Source organism: Odontesthes bonariensis, chromosome 22, assembly GCF_027942865.1.
Source record: "Odontesthes bonariensis isolate fOdoBon6 chromosome 22, fOdoBon6.hap1, whole genome shotgun sequence".
Taxonomy (NCBI): Eukaryota; Metazoa; Chordata; class Actinopteri; order Atheriniformes; family Atherinopsidae; genus Odontesthes; species Odontesthes bonariensis.
In genome coordinates, this window is record NC_134527.1 from 12,726,442 (window position 1) to 12,748,234 (window position 21,793).

Here is a 21,793-nt window from a genome sequence, read left to right on the forward strand (position 1 = left end):
ACTAAAAATAATGTTCTTTCCATTTGCTGAATGGACAGATGGGAATTTTAAACTGGTGAAACTCCTGCTCTATTATCTCTCTTTCCCGGATCCTTCCTCTAATGCCCTGTGACAATCAACCCCTGTCAATAAAGACTCAATACATTTACGATACACTGTGTTTTTGTTTTTCTGTCATGGTGAATTTTTTGTTTACTAAGAAGAACAGGTGAGAGCCTTCTGAAAAGTGCTCTAATTAGACTCCAATTGCAACATCCTTACACTGGCAACAGTCCTTTTATTAGGGAAAGAGGTGTTTTGATGAGTTTTCATGCTGCTCTCTTCCAGCACATTGTGGGAAATCTAAACGTATGTTCACGCTAGACGCAGACCAGCACAACTCCTCTGTGGGATGAATATAGGAGGAAAGGGAGATGCGCTGCTCATCCTGTCTGGGATGTCTTTGGATGTCAGTTAACTCAATCTCAGTCAGTGTCCTGTTGGTGGTGACATGGTACAGACTTCTCTCTGTGAGACACTGGGCGCTTTTAGTGGTTCTTTTCTGATATAAAAGTAGTCTCTAGTTCTCTACGATTTTATTTTTCAGCTCTTTCACCTTATTTATGTGGGTTTAAGCTTTCAGAACAGGCCGATAAAGACCAATCCAGTAACGTGAAAAGGAAATGTACACTCTCATTTCCAAGGATTTTAAATATGACGACATGATAAAAATATATTATCATCTAGGCCTGAACAGGTCAACCTCGGATGAACAATAACACACTACATATCACACTGTGTCATTATTTATTTAATACAAAATAAGAAAAACTGCAGAAGCAGTGCATGAAAAACTAAGCCCACCCTTTCTGCTTCCAACGATCCCAAGCGTAGCAGCAAATCAACAATAGAATGGCTGAAAAAACAAAGCAATCAAGGTGTTGTAATGGCCCAGTCAAAGTCCAGACACTGTGCGTACACAAATGCCCGCAAGCCTCAGTGAAAATGAGCCGAAGCAGCGTTGCAAAGAAAGGTCATGCCAAATTCCTCTAGAACAATGTAAGAGACCAACAAGGTCATACAGAGAATGAATACTTGAAGTTTTTGCTGTTAAAGATGGTCTTACAAGCTTTTGAATCATTCAGTGTACTATTTCACCTCGCTTCTGAATTTCACCAGACGATTCTTTACAGTGTCCATCTGTAAAACCTCAGAAGAGAATGAGGGTGGACTTTCTTTTTTGCAGGACTATGCCTCCCGAACTCCAACATGCACACTTAAAAAAAGAAAGCTAGATGCAAAGGAAACTTTTAATTTTGTAATATCAACACAGTAAGAAACAAAACCCAGGGATTATTTTAGGTAAATGTTTTGTATTTGTCAGTTGGCCATGATCAAGATGCCGATGAAAATGTTACTCCAGGTTCATTTGAAGTTTCAGCTTCATTACATGAATGTGTTTCCTGTGATTAAGGCAGGATCGCAAAGGCCCTTTATAGGTGGAACGTTACATAATGTATTGAATGACTCAGCGTCTGTCTGTAACACCAAGGATGTAAATAATTACTTCCATCTGACACCTAGTGGTGTTGGTCAGGTTAGAGACACAATGTGGCTGAGTGGAATGTTTTGGTCAAGTATTTTTATTTATGATCTGAGTGATCTAACTTAAATAATGTAAATCTGGACCTGTGTATATAATGATAACTTGATTTATATCATGTGACTACGATGTGGCTCCTTGGCTCATTGCTGTTGTGTTGCAGCAGATGGAAAAAATGCTTGGAGCAATTTCTACTGACCCAGTATGAGCAGGAGTTGGCTTTCACACACATGAGCTTCAACAGACCTGAAGTGTAAGCTTGCTTAAAAATAAATTGAATCAAAAAGTGCACTTCCCTTACAGACGAAGGACTAAATTACCTGGGGCCATTTTGCTTATTTTTCTCATTCTTTCATTTCCATATTTTGGTTGTTGTGTGTTTCACATATTGACTCTCTAATTTTGGTCAACATATGGTGAAGCATAAATTCTATATTTGTGTTGTGTAACAAGTTCAGTTAATCCATAAACCTACATGTACATTTGTTTTACCAGTGGGGTATATCAAAGCAGCACTGATTCCCTGAGTCCCTCATTAGTTTTTCGATGAGAGTCATGAATTTCCCTAGATGTCTGTTTCACCATCTCTCTCATGGAAAGTTTTCAGACCTTTTCATGTTATCTGCAATCTATATTTCAAACTTATTTCTTGGCTGCTCAGCCAGTTTGAGTATATGACGATGCAGGGCTTTTATCAGATGGGTAACCAACAAGCTTATGGTCGCTACGATTGACATCCAGATTTTCCTTGTGCAGGTTAGAGAATGTTAGAGAAGGAACGTTATCAATGCACAACTCAACTGATTAGGCCTTAAGAGTAGATAGCTGACACACAGGAATCCCCCCTCTAAATTACAGACAGCACCCAAAAGACTAATTCGGAAGTGGATCCACTGGAGAGTCTCAGGAGGAACCTGAAAATATCTGTTTATTCACAGCTCCTATACAAGCTGGCTGAGCTGAACACCTGTGCCAAGAAACATGTGAGGAGCTTCTTATGGAAAGGTGTGCCAACCCCTGTGGGAACATTCACAAGAAGAGTTGAGGCTCCCGTTGTGCTGTTTACTGGTTGCTACAGAGAATCAAATTAAAACACTGATGAAGCTTAGTGACTCGGAACCGACAGAAGTGTGCACAGAAAAGAGGAAAAATACAAAGAAAGAGAACAATCCAAATACTTGATCTGTCACCTTGATGTTTTTGAATAAATAAAGGAAGAATATCACGTGTAGACACCAAAAAGGAAATGCATTAGATCATTTTCTTAAAAAAACTCAATGACCCCAGGTGACTTTCTGCCTTGCCTTGCCTATATTTATAAAAATGATTTAAAAAACATAAAAAACATCAACAAATCTGAGAACCAGACAGCAAATTGTGCCTTAACCAAGTGACGGGGTTACTCACTTAGCATATCAAAGAGTATTTATGAAATCATGGATAAAAGCTATCAGCTGGACAGCTGGGATCTGTTTATTTACTGAGTGGAATAATGATAACTGAAATGAAAACTACACGCCACCAGCAGATTTATCTGTATGTCACATTTTGGACAGCTGAGTCTCGAAAAGTAGAGCAGTCATCTGCCAATCAGATGGTTCGTAGTTCAACTGCTGGCTTCTTGGGTCCTCATATCACAGTGGCCTCGCACTCAGTTTACACAAGATTCACTGTTGTCTAAGATAGAGAAAACAAACTGCATAGGCTCAAAACTGTAAAGACTACAGTAATGTATAAATGTGTGGGTGAATTTGGCCTGTAGTGTCAGAGCACTTTGAGAGGTCAACTAGATTATAAAAATGCAATATAAAAGCAGTTCATTTCCCATTGTTACCATTTTGGGGATTTTTTAAAATCTAACGTTAAATTTCCTTCAAGCATTTGCAAAACAGAGCGCAAATACGTTAATACACAGGCATGGTACTCATGTTTGTCCAAAAGAGGAAGCTTGTTTGTCTTTTATATTGCAGATCTCTTCCTGTCTGTTTCTCCAAAAAGTCGGTGCATCAGATCAAATGACCCGCACTGTGCTCACCTCGAGAATGCGGATCACGTCAGCAGACAGGAATGTCCGTTTGACACATTCCTACAGTCTCAGATAAATCCCCGTTTGTTTGTTTTGTTGCTGTAATGAGCCTGCACTGTTTCCGCTTGTTTGCCGCTCCCGCTTTCACATGTATACTGTGACACTGTATACCTGCACTTATTTCACCCTGACCGTGTGTGCGTTAAGTTAAGGCATGTATGCCACGGCAGAGAGTGTTGCTTCCATCTCAGCTTGTAGGAAACATGCAGGTGGCAGTTTACAAAACTTTATATTAATATCAGATTTCCCCTGGTCATGACTATTTCTCTGAAAAGCACAGAGCAGTTGATTAGATCACTTTAAACACCGTCTGTAAAATAAATACACAAAGTAGCAGGTACAGTCTCTGTGATCGTGCCAAGGCTTGTTCATGTTGTGTTTTGTACAGTGTGGGGACAAATCTGAGCCTTCAAATAACGTAACTGAATCACCTTTTTCCCAGTGACAGGAAGGAGCAGGTATCAACATGCATTGCCATGCTGTGATCTAGAGGGGTGTGCCAAAGGAACGGAGGCGGATCGAGGGAATATTTTCAACTCTACATCATCAGCTGAAGTGTGTAGGTTACCTAAACTTGTTTTTCATTCAGTAGCACAGGTGCAAGGGGAAGAGCTGTAGGTTTTTGGCAATGAATCTGTACAGGAGCTTCGGAAACCTCATGGAGGCTTGGGTAAATGAAAGTAAAACTTGTTCGGAGCCAGATTGGCTTGGAAATAATACTGAGGACCCTGTTACATCTTCTGCTGACATAGGAACCAACCCGCGCTCGGAATCTGTGGACTCTGGAGTGGAGACAGACACCCTGTGTCCTGCTACATCCTGCTCTGTCTCACCGAATAACACAGAGATGGATTTGTTTAATGAAGGACTCACTCCTGGATCTCAGTCTCCTTTCCCTTCCTTTTCTGAGACACCCTCCTCTTCCCCACGCTTGTGTCCCAGTAGAGCCGATGAAGGCTCTGCCGCCTTTCACCTGAAAGTTGAAAAGGCACTACAAAGGGCTGACTCTAAACATCTGAAACGTGTGGATGAGCTGCGCAGCCAACAGCCTCAGGAATCTTTTCCATCCAAACAGCACACACCAGAGTCAGTGAGATGTCAGAGGTCAGAGAGTTTTTGCCTGAGGAGGACGGTCAATCCATCTGCCCCCGTCAGGCATTCATCAGAAAAGCATAGAAGACCACTTTCTGTAGGTTGTGTCAAGCAAAGATCGGAGGTGAGATGCTTTTAAAGTCATGAACTAAAACTCTAAGAGTTTAGGAATTTTGCAAGATACATTGCATTACACTCAAGTGTGCTGTCTTAAATCCGCATGTGTTTTTCTTCCAAGTTTCAGGATAACAAACTTGTTTGTGACTCACATTCACATGTACGGTCTTGCACAGGACAAACTTGTGCATATTAGAGAAAAGTCTGGCAGAGTTTGCAGTTAAAGAGTTGCAACACCCACTCACAAAGTGGGTCTCAAATTTAAAGGCAGGCATGTCGTTACGCATGCAGTATATCTTTCATGCTCACAACTTGTCAAGAGTCCATAAGTGGTGAAAGGGATCATAAACCAGTCCGGTCAGGTGACAAGTATGAGAAGAATGGATGGAGACGTGAGGGGGAAGTTGAGCAGTCTGTGGGGGTTTGATAGGTATGACAAAACCAGACAGCACAGGAGATTTGTTTTGATTTAGAAATTTGATAACGACCGGAAACTTAAAGGATTAGTGTCAAATTCAGCTCATCCTGATGGCATAGAGAAGTGTCGAAACCATAGGGCAAAGTGTCTGAATTTAAGTAGCTCTTACTTTTTTAGTCGTAGGGTGTGTATATAAGTATTCCTAGTATTGTTGTAGTAAGGTTAAATGACTGTGAAGAATGCAACGCAAAGACGCCATAAGCCAAGTGACCTGTCATAACTGTACAAATATATGCTTTTTGAAATGATGTGCAATTATTATTTCATTATTGGCAAGTTCATGTGATAAAGTTTGAAACTATCAAATGTGCTTTGTTGCTGTTTATTAGAGCTCATCCAAAAGTTCAGGAGAAAGGACAAGTTAATAAGTTTGGAAAGTTGTTTGATGTAACATTATGTGGCCTTTTCCATAATTTGTTATAAAAGTACTGATATCAGTAGTAAGTTATTTTGGTGTTGATTTGACTTATTAAAGAATGCTGATGTTAGCAAGCTAACAAGCTGTTGGAAAACGTGTCCAACTTTTGCTTACAATAAACGTTTAGCATGGAAACATGCTCATTAGTTTGTAACACTGATGGAACTTTTGGGGTTTTTCAGGTGCTTTGTCAGGAAGTAATACACAAAAGATCCTAATGAAATCTCTAAAGGATAACCCAGGGATTAACAGTAATTTTGATTTCCAGATTTACATGCAAATCTGAGCGAAAGATAAATATCTGTTTCAAATGTCATTGTCAGCTTCCAGGTGGAGGCAGCTGAGAGGGGATCAGTGGATCACAAGTGTTGTTAAATCTAATCCTCAGGGAATTATGAATATCTGCATGGACAGATTATGAGACAATAGGCCCCTGGACACAGATGGGTGAAAGGCCCTGTTGTTCTCCTAAGTACCAAGACACCCTGACTAAAAGAGACACAAAACAGTTACAAACAAAAAGTACATGACATGTGGTTTTTTTAAACATCTTTTCTGTGTCTTTAGGGATATTTTATGTCACTTGTTGCTCATTTTACGCCTCATTTGAGTCTTTTTTTTTAAATAAATGATCCCTTTTGTTTTGTATCGATCTTGTATTTTCCGTCACATTTAATTTATTTTGCGCTCCAAGTTTTTGCACCAAGTTTCTAAGTTTGTTTAACGTAGACATTAGTTATCTTACAATTATAAAACAAGCATTCCACAAACTAACGTTAAAAGAGAATGAGGCTGTATGCAAAAGTCAAACTGTTTTATGTCATGGATTTGCATATCTTTGTTGTGTCATTTTATATCATTTATGTCTTTTTCTGCATCTTATGTTGGTTGTTTTGTGTCCCTTTCTGGTATTCATTAATCTGACATAGACCCATGATCCCCTCAATCCTTGTGCTCCAAACAGTTGCCTGCTGACCTATTCAGTAATTTGTCCAGGTATAATTGTTGAGATGTTTCAGTCTGAACTAAAGAGATAGACTGGTAGATCTCAGCTATACTGCTAATGTGGTCACAAATAATAAAAGAAAGAAAGAAAGAAAAACCTCATATCATCTAGGATTTGCAACCGCTGCTTTTTTCTTAAAGAGTAAAGTTGTTTCTTTTCACAAGACGTACAGCCTAAGCTTTTTCTTGCATATTGATTTGTGCAGGGCCTTGGCATGGAGGACAGGAAGGAACTAAGTCCGGGGCTCTGCTACTTGGAGCAGGTTTGTCAAATGCTCGAGGATATTGCTCGACAACAGATGCACAACCAAGTGTTACAGGAGGAGACGGAAACCCTCGAGCAGCAACAAGACACGCAAGTGAGCCACGTGATGAGCCTTCAGAAGGTATTTCAGCATTTGAGAAAGCGCCCACAGTTCATCAACGTGTCATGCGTTTGTCAGATCTGCCACCTTATTGCAGTTTCACAGTTTCATATCAATTGACCTGTCGCAACATTGTCCTTCTCACCACTTGATTTTCACAAGGTCCCAGAGACTTGTCAGAGTGACTCTGGAGCCATTGACATGGACCCATCTATTTGTAATAAGCATGAAAATGCAGAAAATACAGAGAGCATTTCCAGTAAACCCCAGCAGCAGAAATCGCAACATTTTCGACAGAGATCCGTCTCGGATACAACTAGTACAACACTACATTTAAGTGAGTCATCTGAATACCTTTTGTAGTAATATGTAATATGTATATATATGCATATCTTGCATACTTGTTCTTGAATGGAAATAGTTGGCTGGTTTAGCAGACTGTGTGTGTGCTTGGTGCAGGAAAGTTGAATGCAAACTGCAGAGGGCAGCATCTGAGCACAAACGATCTACTGGAAAGGGTAGAGGAAGATGATAAAATGCAGGTGGGATACATTCAAATGCAACACAAATCTTTTAAGTAACACAATATCATAGCTAAATTCTTTGTCATATGTATTGTATTGTGAGTTTTTTCTTTTTTCCCCCATGTCTTATTTATGTGCCATTCTGTCATATTTTTGGATGACATATTTGAATTTTTGGATTCAACAAAGGATGAGTCAACAAAGACTAAGAAGAACTGGAAATTAAAATTTGCGTCTTTGAGAAGAGGGGAGACTGCTGTGTCAGACACTAAATGGTGAGATATCGTATTTCTAACTGTAACCAATGAAGGGTAGTATTATTAATCTCGTATTATGCTTTAAGGAAATGTGTGTGCTGCTCCAATATGGCAGCCAGCCACACTGGAAGCATTGGCTCATAGCTAATGCACAGTAGATGGAGAGTTCATTTTGAGACTGTGCATCTGTTCCTCTTGAACATTTTGTGCTTTTTTTCATGAATTCTAGCTCACACGCTGCCTCTAAATTTTACACCACAAATTCTCTGTCTGATGATTTTTTTTAAAGCCAGCAGATGCAGTCATCTGAGAAAAACTCAACCCGCCGACGGTTAAGCCAGCTGTTCAGGAGAAGCAGAAAAAATCGGCCTACATAAAAGGAGACCACGGTGTCTGTATGTTTTGACATTTTGATTTCTGAAGAGGAAAATGTCACTGCTTTTATGATTTCTGCCTATAATCTCATTTTGAAATGTCTTCCCTGTTTATTTATTACTGTTTGTATGGTAAACTTTTGAATTTACTCAGGAATGAACTCGTTTTATGACTATGTATAAGCCTTTGACTGGGGACTGAATGCATTTACATGTTTCTCTGCCAACGTGTGCAATTCAAGGTAGTAAAAAGCTCAGCAAGGACCTCTTGTATAGCTATTTTTTTTACATAGTTGCAGATCTATAAAGAATATTGGATAGACTGTACATAAGTTAGAAAATTGTATCAGCTTTGTCTTGATGAAATTCTGCAACAGAAAGAGAGGCATTATTCATACATTGCTCTGTATATATTTTCTAATTGCCTTTTATCTAATATGAGCATTTTATCTTGGATGCCACTACTGTTTATAATTAGTCACCCTTTATAATATATTATATGGAATTAAAAGACTATCTTTATACTTTTCTGCACTTTACAATCAAGCATTGAAATTGCTTGACCAAGAGTTCAGCAATTACATAAAAAAGACAGATGTTCTGTGTGCAGAAAAATCTAAGTATCTGGATTTATTTAGTCTTTTCCTTGGAAAATTATGTAATTTGAACAATTGTATGCATTTTTTCATTGTTGTTAAACCTAACTGATTGAACCCCCAAAGAATATGTATTTCATCATTCAGACCCCTAGCTTTCTATCAATCAAAATATTAAAAAGAACCTGGTTATCATTATGTGGAGTTGGATCATTGGAATATAATTTCTCTCCCCTGAAAAAATTATTTTTAAAAGAAATGAACATATAGTTAATTTATAGATCTAAGATGCAAAACCTGCACAAAAGTACCTTAGAGTGCTCTGACCCTGCAAAAAAGAAAACCTTATGAAATACTATATAATAGTATATAATTCAGTAAATTCTCCTGATAATCAGTGTACCGTTGATCTTTTTGAAAATTTGTTGTAGTAAAGTCAATATTAGGCCTCAAAGAAAGGTATCTTTATCCAGTCAGGAGTTAAGTATTCTCCAGTTGCATTTTTTTGTCCAAATATGCTCACGTCTTAATAACCGCGTTAAATTTAATGCTTCAAAACGGTAGTCCAGAAGACAGTGTTAGGCAGTGTCCATCTTTGACTGGGACAGAAATAGAAGTTCAAGGACAGGATTATGTCCATGTTAAATCTATAACATATTCCTTTTAATCTTATTCAATTTTAACAGGAAAAAACCCAGAACAAGTAATGTTAATTGCTATTTTTAGAAGAGAAAAATGACTACTCATATAGCTGTTGCAGCTAATATTACAAGGTGTATTTAACGGTATAGGGTAGAGCTATTATCCGTGGTCTGAACACTTACACTAAAGATAGTTTATGAGCCTGCTGTGGGTGGTCATAACTGTATAGCACAACTGTATACATTAGCTTGATGGCTGCCAATGTAAGCTAAATAGATTTAGAAAAATATCAATAAATGAGCTCTATGCCGAATTGCTGTGTTGCAAAATGGCATGCAGTTAATAAAAAATTGATGCTGTGGGGCAGAGACATTTCTGTATGTCTGTCGAAGGCATTATTCAGTCACTAGAGGGTGTAAAGAGCTTACGAAGCAATAAGTAAGGATGCGAATCCTTCAAATACATAGCACTGATCTTATTTACATTTTATCCAGAAATGTTTTATACCTGTAAAATTCTTCCTGAAAACAACACAGAAGAATTACCTCAGTAATTTTCCTCTTAAAAGGTACATTTTAAGAGGAAAATGAACCTATAATCACTAATGACAGAAGAGAACAAGTGCAGGCCACAAAGATGTACTTGTCTCATTTATTTAATCTTTATTCACCTAGGTTGGGGGGGGACAGACTTCCCCTGGCATTCCCATGTAAAGAGATGTCATGACAAACACGTCCAACCAAATGAGAGAGGGTGAATAGGTTTTCCAGTCCATACATAAAATACATTTATTTACCATATACTGAACCACCAGCATCCATTAGTCCCACACAGCATCCATCTGTGCTATTAAATATAGAGAGATAACATCTATGGAAGGAGTTATTCACTGTATGTGTGAGAGAGGGGGTTTGGCAGAGAGGGTTTAGCTTATAGACGATTAGAGAGGTGGTGGTGGGCAGCAGCGTCGAGTCATGCCTGCAGGGCCCCCCCTTGTCTACATGATGCCACAGGAGGACAAGGGGTTGGCGATCTGGCAGGTGCAGGCTGACTGGCAGTATTGACGCACAGTCTGGTAGCAACTGCGGTCTGCATCCCCGCCCCACTGCACAGGCCCGTTGGGGTCAGAGGGCAAGCGGCTCAGAATGCTGGTGTTGATGGCCAGAGCAGCCAGGCCATAGTCAGTGAACAGCACCGTCTCACGCCGGCATGTAGGGCAGGAGATGAATTTGTACTTGGGACAGGACTCGTAGAGGATCTGCAGGCACTCCTCACACACTGAGTGCAGGCAGGAGAGGATGCGTGGACGCTTCCCAGCAAAGTTGTAAGTGTGACCACAGGTGGGGCAATCCAGGGGCTCGCAGGGCATGACGGGCCCCGAGGAGGAGGATGAGGAAGTGGAGGAGGAGGTGGAGGATGAGCGTAGCACATACTGGTTGACTATGACGTCTTCCATCTTGTAGTGGAACTGGTGGTAGCAGATTTCGTTGGCACTAGTTTTACGCTGCGCCAGGAAGCTCTGCTCCCTGCGCATCACTGGGGCTGGAGAAGACACCATTGGCCTGGGAGACCCCGTTATGTCCAGAGTCAGGTCGCTGCAGGCCTGATTGACAATGATTTCACCCTCACCGCCGCCGTCCCAGGCCACTCTGGGTGGCGGGGCATAGCGCGGCTGGGTGACGGGCACAGGGCACTCTCTGGGAAACTTCTCCGACTGGATGATCTTGACGGTATCCATGGGGATGGTGATGGGCTGACGCCTGAGGCAGGACATTCACACTCTTTTGGAGATTTAAGAGAGAGGGGCGGCAGCTCTGATCAGAACTGTACACCCCTGCCGAGTTCTGCGCAAAAGGAAGATTAGACTTCTTCTTTGAAGTCAGCCATTTGAGGGGACATGGGGACGGATGGTTCTATCCATGTTTCCCTCAAAGATCTCCCCTGGTGGGCGATACTGTCAGCCTGAGTCTTTATGTGGAGGAAACTGATAGAAGAGCTCAGCCAGAGCAACAGAATTCTGATTGTCTTATTAAGTAATAGCTAATTTATACAGATGATTTCACAGTCCAGTTTACAGTATCTGACCAGTGTTGACTACTTAAAGGTAGCTTTTTGTTGTTTTGAGTTGAGCTGTCTCTGATGGCTACAGCACACACAGGGATTCTTAATACTTTAGCACTAAGATATGTCCTCACTCAGTTCTTGTTAATATGACACCAATATACCTCAATGTAATGTCACATGTGCACACAAATGTTTGCATCTGTACATGTAATAGTACAAGTTGGTGGATTTCTGCATTCACAGAATGTGGTGGGATTGATTACAAGCAGTTCAGAAAGGTCCAGGAGGTGTTGTCTGGTGCTATATCCTGTGCCCTGCTTGTTTTTTTTTCTCACCCAAACAACCACTTAACTTCCTCTTTTTGGCGGCTGTTGTGTTATATCATGACTTGAGTGTGTGAGAAAGAAATAACACCCTTCAATCTTTCTCTTGCTCTTGGTCCAGTTTGGTCAAGAGACCTCGTGTGACCCCTTTCCTTGCCTTGTTGATAAGAAGAAGGGAGGAAATTTTTATTTTTGGGAGGTGACCTATAAAGCTTAAGGGGGGTTGGTGGAATAACTCCTTCAAACTCCAAGACTCCTTGAATTCCACAGATATGGGAGTGAAGAGGTTTCAGACAGTAGTCTAAGCAGAGACAGTGACGATAGTTTGATGGATTCCTTTGGGATCGTCTTTAAAACTTCCTTTGGTCCATTTACCTGTACAAGGAGAAAAGAAATCAATTACAATTTTGCTTATCTTTTACACAAAAGATAACACAAGTGTAAAGATTCATCATGTTTCCTTGATTTTGAGAAAACAGTTTAACTGTTTTTGTTATGTCAACATTTTAGATGCTACGTCAGGAGGATTGATTGAAATTCACTCAGCTCTATCTGACTGGTGATCAGTTTCCTTTTATTTTATTAGATGGTAAAAGGACGCTGGGGTAGTTCAGTTGGGGAAAATATTTTTTGTCCCATTTTCTTTTACATCTTGGCTCAGCTGATGCTTCTTCAAAGACTGAGATAATCATCATGTTGACACACGCCGTGGGGGATAGCGCAGCGAGAAAGGCTTTTATTTTGACCGAACAAAATCAATTTGCTACCGAGTCTAAAGATAAAACAGCATATCCAAAGTTCAGGGAGAGCTTTTCTTTAGTGGGCACATTTTGAAATTCAGTGAATTATTCAGTCTGTAAAACTGCAGCAAATAAGAGTAGACAACAGTTTCCAGAGCAGCTGAAATTAAATGTATGTCGTATCAGTACATACAGTATTCTACAGCATTAGAATAACACCAAAGTACAGGTTCAGTTGACGACAAAATGAAAATTCTGTATGTTGTGTTTGGCTCTTATTTAGTGTAATTCGATGCGCTTAGTTTTGCCAGAAAGTCTCCATATATGATGTCTATAACTCTTTGTTTTCATGATCTCTTTGATGCATCTTAAATTCCTCTCCTGTCATGTTTATAAGTAGAAAGGAGAAAACATGGCAGTGCCTCTCAATATAATATAGTATGACCAGGACCTGAAGGCAGTAGGAAGGTTATTGTGTGTTAGCAAAATTCAATTGTGAATCAGAGAATATCGGAGCCTGAGAAAAAAAAGGTCCTCTTCACACAACACAGATCATTTTGCCCAGACAACCCAAACTTTTAAAGTCTTCAAAGGTACACTAAACCAAACATTCCTTAAAACAACAAAAAGACTCATACCAAGCACTTATATCATTCCCTATCAATTATATTCCAGAACTCTACGGAAGCATTTGTTGGAGTTTATCACTGCAGAGACATCCTTCAGCTTGCGCTGTCTTTTTTTTCTTCTTATTTTGTTGTGTTCAGAACGTTTGACGGGAACGTTAACGCTAAGGAGCCATTCATTGAAAACGTGCGGATTTAAGGACAACATGGCTACCACTTCCAAATGACATCACACACATAGATACAAGCTCCATCAGCTAAACATGGACTTTCAGATTAAATGAGTTCCTTCCCACGTAGCTGCTGTGAAACAACTTATAAATCTTATTTTATTCCTTTTGATTTACTGCTTCATCCTGTGAATGACTGCAGTCTGTTTTTTACTTCCACAAACTCCGCTCCGGTTAACCTGAAATTGATGATGGCTGGAACTGAAACTGGTGTGTATGAGCCCCAGCAAGATAAGAATCAAAGAAAACAACACAAGAAGTTGGATTTTCTTGTCGGTAAATCGGGTGAGGCTTCCCAAAAAACCCAGCTTACACTGTAAAGACAAAAATCTGATTTTGGTTTATCTTGATCTCAAGGTCAAAAATGACATTATTCAGAGTTCTGAGTTGTCATTTCTGAGGTACTATGAATGCAGCATTACTCTGCAGTACAGAGGAAGAAGGACTCAAATGAAATACTGCATTTAGTATACTTTCAACAATTCAAGTGGATTTTTTCCTTTGTGCAAGTTTCACATCTCACAAAACAAACAATTTTTTAAAAATGAAGAATCTTTTCAAAAGAATTTAAAGACCTCTGACTGTACTGTACACTGCCTTCATAAAAACAGTCAATGTAAAATGTTACACCATTAGGTAGGAGTAACTGATTGTGACACATTTGCGCTTCTGCTCTTCCCTTCCTTTCTGCCTCTCATCAACACTCAGTCATCTTGTGAGCTGTGTTGGTTCGACTCTAACATGCGTGGGAACAGGTTCCAATCTGGATGGAGGGTTTGTGTCATACTGTGTGTGGGTTTGTAAAAAAAAAAAACAAGTGTACAGATGAATGCTTTTCACCAATATAATGGCTGCCAAATAGCAGAAGAGGAAGGATGACATGTCTTTCATTCTCTGCTCGGCTGTCGACAGTGATGATTCATTAGAAAAAAAAAAACTGAGCAGAGGAGGTGACCTATATGGCGTGGAGGAGAGACGGAGAAGGGAAAATGAGGGAGGAGAGAGAGCTCAGCTCAGCACAGGTTCTAGCTTCTATTTATGGTTTGTTTATCTGCGCAGTTCTTAGTGGTTTCCTGCCCCCCAACCTTTGCTGAAGCATCACACCAAATGAGAAAGATGCACCTTTCTCAACAGGCGGAAGTGCTCTAGCTCATGTGAGGCAGTGAGCCTGTCTGGGCAGTTTTTCTCATTTATCTTCTCACCATTAATCAGTTGAGATATTTGTACATTGATGCACACAGAGATGGAGCGTGACTCAAAATTTCATCAATCACTCGCTATCTAACCAAATCAACCAGCTCTGCAGTGCTGCAACACTTCCCCTAAAATAGACTTAGTTTCTTTCTCATCCTCTGGCACAAACAGTATATGGGTGCACACAGCAGGCTTTCATAAACATTTCATAAGGCTGGGTGTTAGCAGCACATAGCATCAGTTTTCTAAGGGACAATCATTACGAATGTATACATGTTAATCTTGGTTACAGATATTCTATTCATGGAACAAATGCTGATAGGTATATTGTGTACTATTTGCAGCTATTTTTTTCTAATCCAAAACTAGATTTAAGTTCACATTTATTTTATGTTTATGGATCTTTAAGAAGGCAAAAAAGTATACATATATATATATATATATATATATGTATATACATAGATAGATGGTAACAATTTTTCATATATACCAGTGAAAGGTTTTAGGCACATCTGCTCAATGATTTATCTAAAACTGTGTATGTAGTTGTCAAAGACAGATGAGTCCTATCGTGTTTATTCATTCTTTAAACAGATATTTACAATTTCAGAATAAATTATATCCTACACACCCTCCCTCCCATGGACACTATCCTCTCCCAACAGTACAACGCATCACACTGCAAAATTTGTTTGCCTCAAAAAAACCTCAAGGAAAAGCCAAAGGCATTAAGCACTGCCTTACATGGCAGAATACTGTACATCTAAGATATTTTAGAAATGGTGTCCACACAAAAATTCGGGGCTTCTGAAAAGCATCCCTTTTTCATATTCAATTTAAAAAACAAAGAAATAATATAAGATAATAGATCATTTCGAGAATTTACAAGGTCTCGAGTTGGGCTCACACAATGGAAAAATATCATCAAAGTCCAGACACATTTAGAGGATAAAGGTAGTTTGTAAAAATAAATCTGTCTGATAATGGCAAGGATTGAGTTGATAAAGCAACAAGGCTGTGTGAGGAGCCTTTGAGCCTGGGGGAGACGAAGCAGCTAAAATTACCCACTAATTTGGTGACAGTGCTATGAAAAGGGCTGATAAGGGCTGATAGAGGCCGCATGTTGATGGGCCCGCTTTGGCGCAGCCTCCTCCTAATCGACGGAGCCCTCTCCAGTTATGTAAGGGGCTGATCTTCAACCCAGCCTACATGCAGCACTCCACAGCCTTGAAACTGTGTTTGTTTGTGTACATAGCTCTGGATCATCTTCAAGCATAGGACTTATTACACTAATGAAGTCGTGGCAGGGATTTGACCTTTCCGTCACAAGCAAGAGGAGGAAGAGGAGAGCTGACCACAGAGATGTCAGAGGAGTCTGCCTCAGCAGCAAATTCCTCATACCATTAAACACACACAGAGCTGCATTCACATATTAGGGCCACACACAATAATACACACACACACACACACACACACACACACACACACCTAGAACATTCTCACCCTCAGACACCTCCCCATCACATACAGGACTCCACCCTTTACATTCCTGCGAACACACAAACAAACAGATAACAGGCTGATACGAGACACTAAATTTGATATATCTAAACGTGACTACTGTGTGATGGAGAGGAGATAAACACACAGTGCTCCAAACATCTAGAACATTCCTATGGTATCACACTCCCAACATGTTCCTTCTCACACACATACCTGAACATTGACACACAGCTCTTCCCTGGTCAACATGACTGGATGGAGTCCACCTGTGCAGATCAGGGTGCAGGAGAAGGGCACCATGTTCTGAATGAGTCATGGATACAGTGCGCATGAGTCCGTCTCCCTGTCTCATTTTCTCACTGAAAAATCTGCCTCTCTCTGTTCTTGTCCTTGTCATCCTCCACCATCTATCTATCTGTCTGTGCATTGGCCTGGACAGAAAAGAGGGTGTGGGTCTTTGTGCCCCTATGCAACATGCCAGCAGTATGTCAAGTATGCCAGCTATGTTGAGACTTGAACTCACATTCATACACTGGATGGTAAAAAAAAAAAAAAAATGTCAACACATCTCTTGTCGGACCTGTGTGTTGGATATATTATGTTGGATTCTGATTATATAATGTGTCCTGACCTTAGCATGATCTGAGGACAAATCCTCCAGATTTAATGCGTCTTTGCCAGCAGCATATGTTGCAGTGAATCAACAGAATACTGTAAATGGACATCACAACAGATGGAACTGTGTGTGCTTTGTTTTGATGCTTTATTTGTTATAGTGGAAAGCTTAGATCATATTTTTTATCAAATGTTTTCTTAATGCCATGTCTTTGGCCACTTGCCTCCAATCATTATGTAATAAAGAAATGTGATTATGGTTAACTGATGTGATGCTCATGCTAATGTTCAAATAGAATCTTTCTCAAGATTTAGATACGCATGTGATGCTTCCATCTAACCGTCTGTTACATTCACAGTCAAATATATGACTGCAGGCAATGTTTGTGTAATTTTCATAGGCACAATGTGCTTAGTGGTTGTGTGGTGAGGTGTTGATTTAAATAATTCAGCCTGCTGTCATTCATGGCAGACATCGGCCATTTTGCCTCGCAATTCATTAAAGGCAAGTGCTCTTTGTTCTCGTCTGTGTAGCTCCCACAGCAACATGGCAGAGCTGCATTCATGCAGAAAAATAAAAGAGTAATAATAACTACCATTGCTCTTCCTGATGGAGACCTCATAGAAGATTTATGAGGGGAAAGCTCGGCAAATGCCCTGCTCTTCAATAACAGCAGCAGCTTGAATGATTAAATCGACTGATGATGGCTGTCTCACCGCACATTTAAGGTGGATGGCATTGTTGATGCTTTGAGCTAGGTGAAACAGAAGCGATGTGGCCAAAATAATTGGGCTGAGTGACATCGAGTGGCTTCAGTGTGCAGTGTTACACATGTGGGAGGGGTGCGTTTGGTAGCAGCAGTTATGCAATCGCAGCATGGTGTACCAAGCGCCCTAACTGCAGCACCAGTGCATGGCCAATATGGAGATGTCTCAGTGTTGCTGACAGCTACAGAACAGGCCGTTCCTGCCTCATCCCCGTTACCCCCTCCCTCCTCCTGCCCCCGCGATCCGTCTGTGCAGAGGTCTGTCAAATGTCATGGAGACAGGAAACCTTCAACATATCGTCTACACCCAAACTCACACATGATCAGACTTTACTCATTGGTTTCCACCCACTGCATGTGGTCTGTGTAGACAAGTAGGTGCAACTCTGTGGGCATACATATGTCTCCATTCATACATCCGTGTGTGTATGTGTGCCTGTGACATAGATCCCCATGATGCAACGGCCAAGCAAATCCAGGCTTCGATAAAGCATAAAGCTACCTCTGCCTTGGTCATGCTTTCAGAGACAGCAAGAAAAGAACATCAGTATGAAAGTAGTTTAGATGAGCCACACCTCACAGATCATGCAGATACAAATGTGAAGATTATCCCACTGAAAAACCCTTAGTGTCTTCACCACAAAACAGATGCAAAGCCTTGCCACATCCTCACCTGTGTGCCTGCGCACTTCTCTTGTTCCAGTCCTTTCTTGTTTTCCTCTGCTCCTGTTTTTGCTGTCGAATCTGTCTTGTTATGATAAATCGTTCACCTCTCTGTCCAACAGATGTCTCATGTAGGGGAGGATGCTTTCTCCAGTCCGTTTTATTCTAGAAGCATCAACAACATGGAGGAGATATAAGATGGAGGAAGCTGTTGCAAGGTGGGCACATCAGGCTGCTTTAATCGACCTCCGCATCCTCTGTTCCTCTTTGCCTCTCCTCTCTGGTAGTCTTGTCCTTCACTCTCCCAACCTTTCTCCTTCTCCTCCGAGCTGTGGCTGAGTTTCTCCCTCTGCTATCTTTTCCTCCATCCCCCTTTTCTCTTCTTCCTCTCACAAATGATTCAGCTCGGGCTGTGCAGCAACCTGGGCTTCTGCTCTCTCATATGTCCTCTTCCCTTTCCTCCTTCCTGTCTCCGTCTTCGGGTCTTCGGGTCTTCAGGTAAACCTCTCTCTTCTCCTTCTTCCTGTCTCCTCTGCCGTTATCTCTCAGCTGCCATTCATTATTGCTCTTTCTCCTCCACTGTCAGCTCCGGTCAGTGCGCCTCACAGTCACACATGCGCAGTGTTTTCACACATACATGCACACACTCGCGCACACACACATGCTCTGTCTCTGCTGCGCTCCTGGCTTCCTCCTTATGCATGTGGCTTATTTTGCCTGCCTGCCCCCTCCTCTTCCTCTCTCTCTCTCTCTCTCTCTCTCTCTCACACACACCCCACCTCTCTCTTTCTCTTGTTCACTCTCTCTCGCTGCAGCACACACACTGCAGTGCCTCTGCAGGCGGGATCACGTTTGCTAGTCGTCAGAGAAAATATTTTAGCCAATCAGGATAGTATTCCCCACCCCCCAACTAAACACACACACTCACCAGCCTTCTGAGATATGAAAGCACCAAAAGCTATGAATCATAATTCATATGCACACGTATGGTTAAGCACATCGGCCAGGCATACAGGAAACACAGGAAGCTGGTAAAAATAGAGCTCATGCACAGAGCACAGAGATGGAGAACATGAATTTACTTCCAAATTAACTTTGTATGCATCTAGATGCTTTGGGAAAAACAGATCCATTATCACAGAGCACATGTTTTTCGCGCATGTTTGCAAACACGAATATGCCTCTGGGTAGGGCCTTAAAGCTAAATTGTGACCAGTGCAGCAGAGAGGAGACGTTTGTTTTCATTCATCCCAAAAATAAAAGGAGAGAGTCAGCTGAGTTTCTATAAACTCAAAGGCAGCATCCTAAGCTCCTAACACAGAGCCACACATGCAGTGATGTTGCATAACGAGGATTTTGATGGGTTTTGTGTCTACTCAAGCTTTCGTGCTGACCAATATATAATCCTCAGATCAAAGTGAAAAAAGGAAAAAAGCATGACATGAATTCCTAATTAATGCAAGAGGTAGGTGCTTATATAATGTGAGTATTAAGCGCATAAATGTAGTGAACGACAGTGGAAATCTTAGTATCACGTGGTGAGAATTAGTTCTAGAAACTTCCACAAATGGATGTGGAAGAGCCACTGCAAATACTTACTCAATATTGCTGTAACATAGTGAAGGTTCCTAAAACTCACATTTTGTGTGCAGTTCTCTGTGGTGCTCATTACTTTTTATCCAGCATCAGTTTTTAGATAAATGGATGAGCATGTCATGTTCAGGGTCATGTGCAGTCTTTGTCTCCAGTGCTGGGATGTGCACAGGAAAAAGCTGCTGTCATGTTTCCAGCATGGATTACAGCATCACTTTATTTGTCCTCCCGAGGATGGAAATATGTTTATCAACCTGGTTGTTTTAGATATTAAAGGATAAGACCGGTTTTTTGACATTGGGCCCTTGATTTCACATTATAACATGATGTTCTACTCACCCCTGCTTGTTGTTTGTCATTTGGAGCTGTTCCGAAGATATTCGCGAGGCGTCTGGCTGCTCTCTTGAGATATTCGGCCATGAAACGGTTTCCTATGGGCAAGCTCATACAGGCACAAACTATGCTGTTTATAATTTATTAATTACTCTACACCAGCACTGATAACGTGGAGGTGCGTCGCTTACTTAAAAAAATCCGGGTTACTAATTTTGAATTTTAGCCGAATGAATAAATAGGCAGCAGGTCTGTGGGCTGCCTGTGGCAGTAGCACGACGATGACGTCAGTAACACCCACTTTACGACAAAAAAATCAAAATTACAATAACCCGGATTTTTTTAAGTAAGCGACGCACCTCCACGTTATCAGTTCTAGTGTAGAGTAATTAATAAATTATAAACAGCATAGTTTGTGCCTGTATGAGCTTGCCCATAGGAAACCGTTTCATGGCCGAATATCTCAAGAGAGCAGCCAGACGCCTCGCGAATATCTTCGGAACAGCTCCAAATGACAAACAACAAGCAGGGGTGAGTAGAACATCATGCTATAATGTGAAATCAAGGGCCCAATGTCAAAAAACCGATCTTATCCTTTAATGCTTCCGAGCCCCTAAGTAACTGCCATGACTGAAGTGGATCAAACATTAATTTTTCTCCAACAATTTCTGTTACGACTTGGACTTGCAGATGACAATCTTTAGATAATATCATAACGTCATAACCGCTGGACGATACTCTACATCAGGGATGTCCAAAGTTGGTCCTCGAGGGTCGCTGTCCTGCAGGTTTTAGATGTTTCCCTGCTTCAACACACCTCTATCTCCATCTACTCAAAAGATTGTTAAGTTCTGCACAAGCCTGCTAATGATGCATTGATCTAAATCAGGTGTGTTGAAGCAGGTTTTTCTGTGCCATCAGAGTTTGAATACGAATTTCTAATATTGAATTTTTAGAGCATCAAAATCAGACTTTGAATTTGAAAAACCAACAGTGTAAAAAAAATATCAATTTCTAAAAACAAAAATCAGTATAAAAAAATTCAACATCTAAAAATTCAGTGGAAAAACATTCAACTTAAAAAAATTCAGTGGAAAAAGAACCAGACTCAACATCCGGGTAAACAGGGAGAAGCAATCGATCCCTGTCTCAATTCATCCAACGGCAGCCAATCAAGCTAATATCAGCTCAATAGATATTAGTGATATCTATTACTCAATTTTCTTCTTCTTCTATTTAATGGCGAGTCATATCTTTTCGACATATACCGCCACCTACTGAACTACTTCACAGGAGTGTGTAATAAGGACATAGCCTATGACATTTCATTTCAAATCAACAAAGTAAACTAAAACAAAACCAAATAAACAGAAATAAAATTAAAAATAAAACATTATTAAATTCTTTTCAATAAACCTGTATCATTTAGATACATAAGTAAATATCTGATTCTTATTTCTTTCATTTCTTGTTCCTTCAATACATTGTTAATTTCATTTTCTGCATCAAGGTTTTTCCATATCTGTCTGGATTGATCAAACTTTTTACATTTAAATAAAACATGTGCGACATCTTCTAACACTTGACATTCTGAGCACATGCCATT

General features: G+C 40.5%; 2 protein-coding genes across 3 annotated transcripts; one reads left to right on the forward strand and one right to left on the reverse strand.

Moving 5' to 3' along the window:
* Window positions 1-4,131: 4,131 nt before the first annotated feature.
* On the forward strand, window positions 4,132-9,092 carry LOC142372436 (uncharacterized). Of its 2 annotated transcripts, none has more exons than XM_075455337.1 (6): window positions 4,132-4,884; window positions 6,985-7,164; window positions 7,306-7,480; window positions 7,603-7,685; window positions 7,857-7,942; window positions 8,218-9,092. In XM_075455337.1, exons 1-6 carry the CDS (start codon window positions 4,297-4,299, stop codon window positions 8,258-8,260), a joined length of 1,155 nt encoding a protein of 384 aa, XP_075311452.1. In that variant the 5' UTR covers window positions 4,132-4,296; the 3' UTR covers window positions 8,261-9,092. The 2 variants fall into 2 exon arrangements, with proteins under 2 accessions (XP_075311452.1, XP_075311451.1); XM_075455336.1 differs by having other exon boundaries at window positions 4,137-4,884; window positions 8,214-9,092.
* Window positions 9,093-10,173: 1,081 nt separating this feature from the next.
* rnf208 (ring finger protein 208) lies at window positions 10,174-18,982 on the reverse strand. Its single transcript, XM_075455338.1, has 2 exons — window positions 18,272-18,982; window positions 10,174-12,298 (listed from the first exon to the last, which is right to left on the reverse strand). The coding sequence occupies exon 2, from the start codon at window positions 11,308-11,310 to the stop codon at window positions 10,534-10,536; it is 777 nt and encodes a 258-aa protein (XP_075311453.1). The 5' UTR covers window positions 11,311-12,298; window positions 18,272-18,982; the 3' UTR covers window positions 10,174-10,533.
* Window positions 18,983-21,793: the final 2,811 nt, after the last annotated feature.

Coding starts and splice junctions, on each gene's coding strand:
- LOC142372436 (XM_075455336.1), top strand. CDS start 4,297: ATGAATCTGTACAGGAGCTTCGGAAACCTCATGGAGGCTTGGGTAAAT. Junction 7,481..7,602: donor TAGTACAACACTACATTTAA/GTGAGTCATCTG, acceptor TGCTTGGTGCAG/GAAAGTTGAATGCAAACTGC. Junction 7,686..7,856: donor AGGAAGATGATAAAATGCAG/GTGGGATACATT, acceptor GATTCAACAAAG/GATGAGTCAACAAAGACTAA.
- rnf208 (XM_075455338.1), bottom strand. CDS start 11,310: ATGTCCTGCCTCAGGCGTCAGCCCATCACCATCCCCATGGATACCGTC.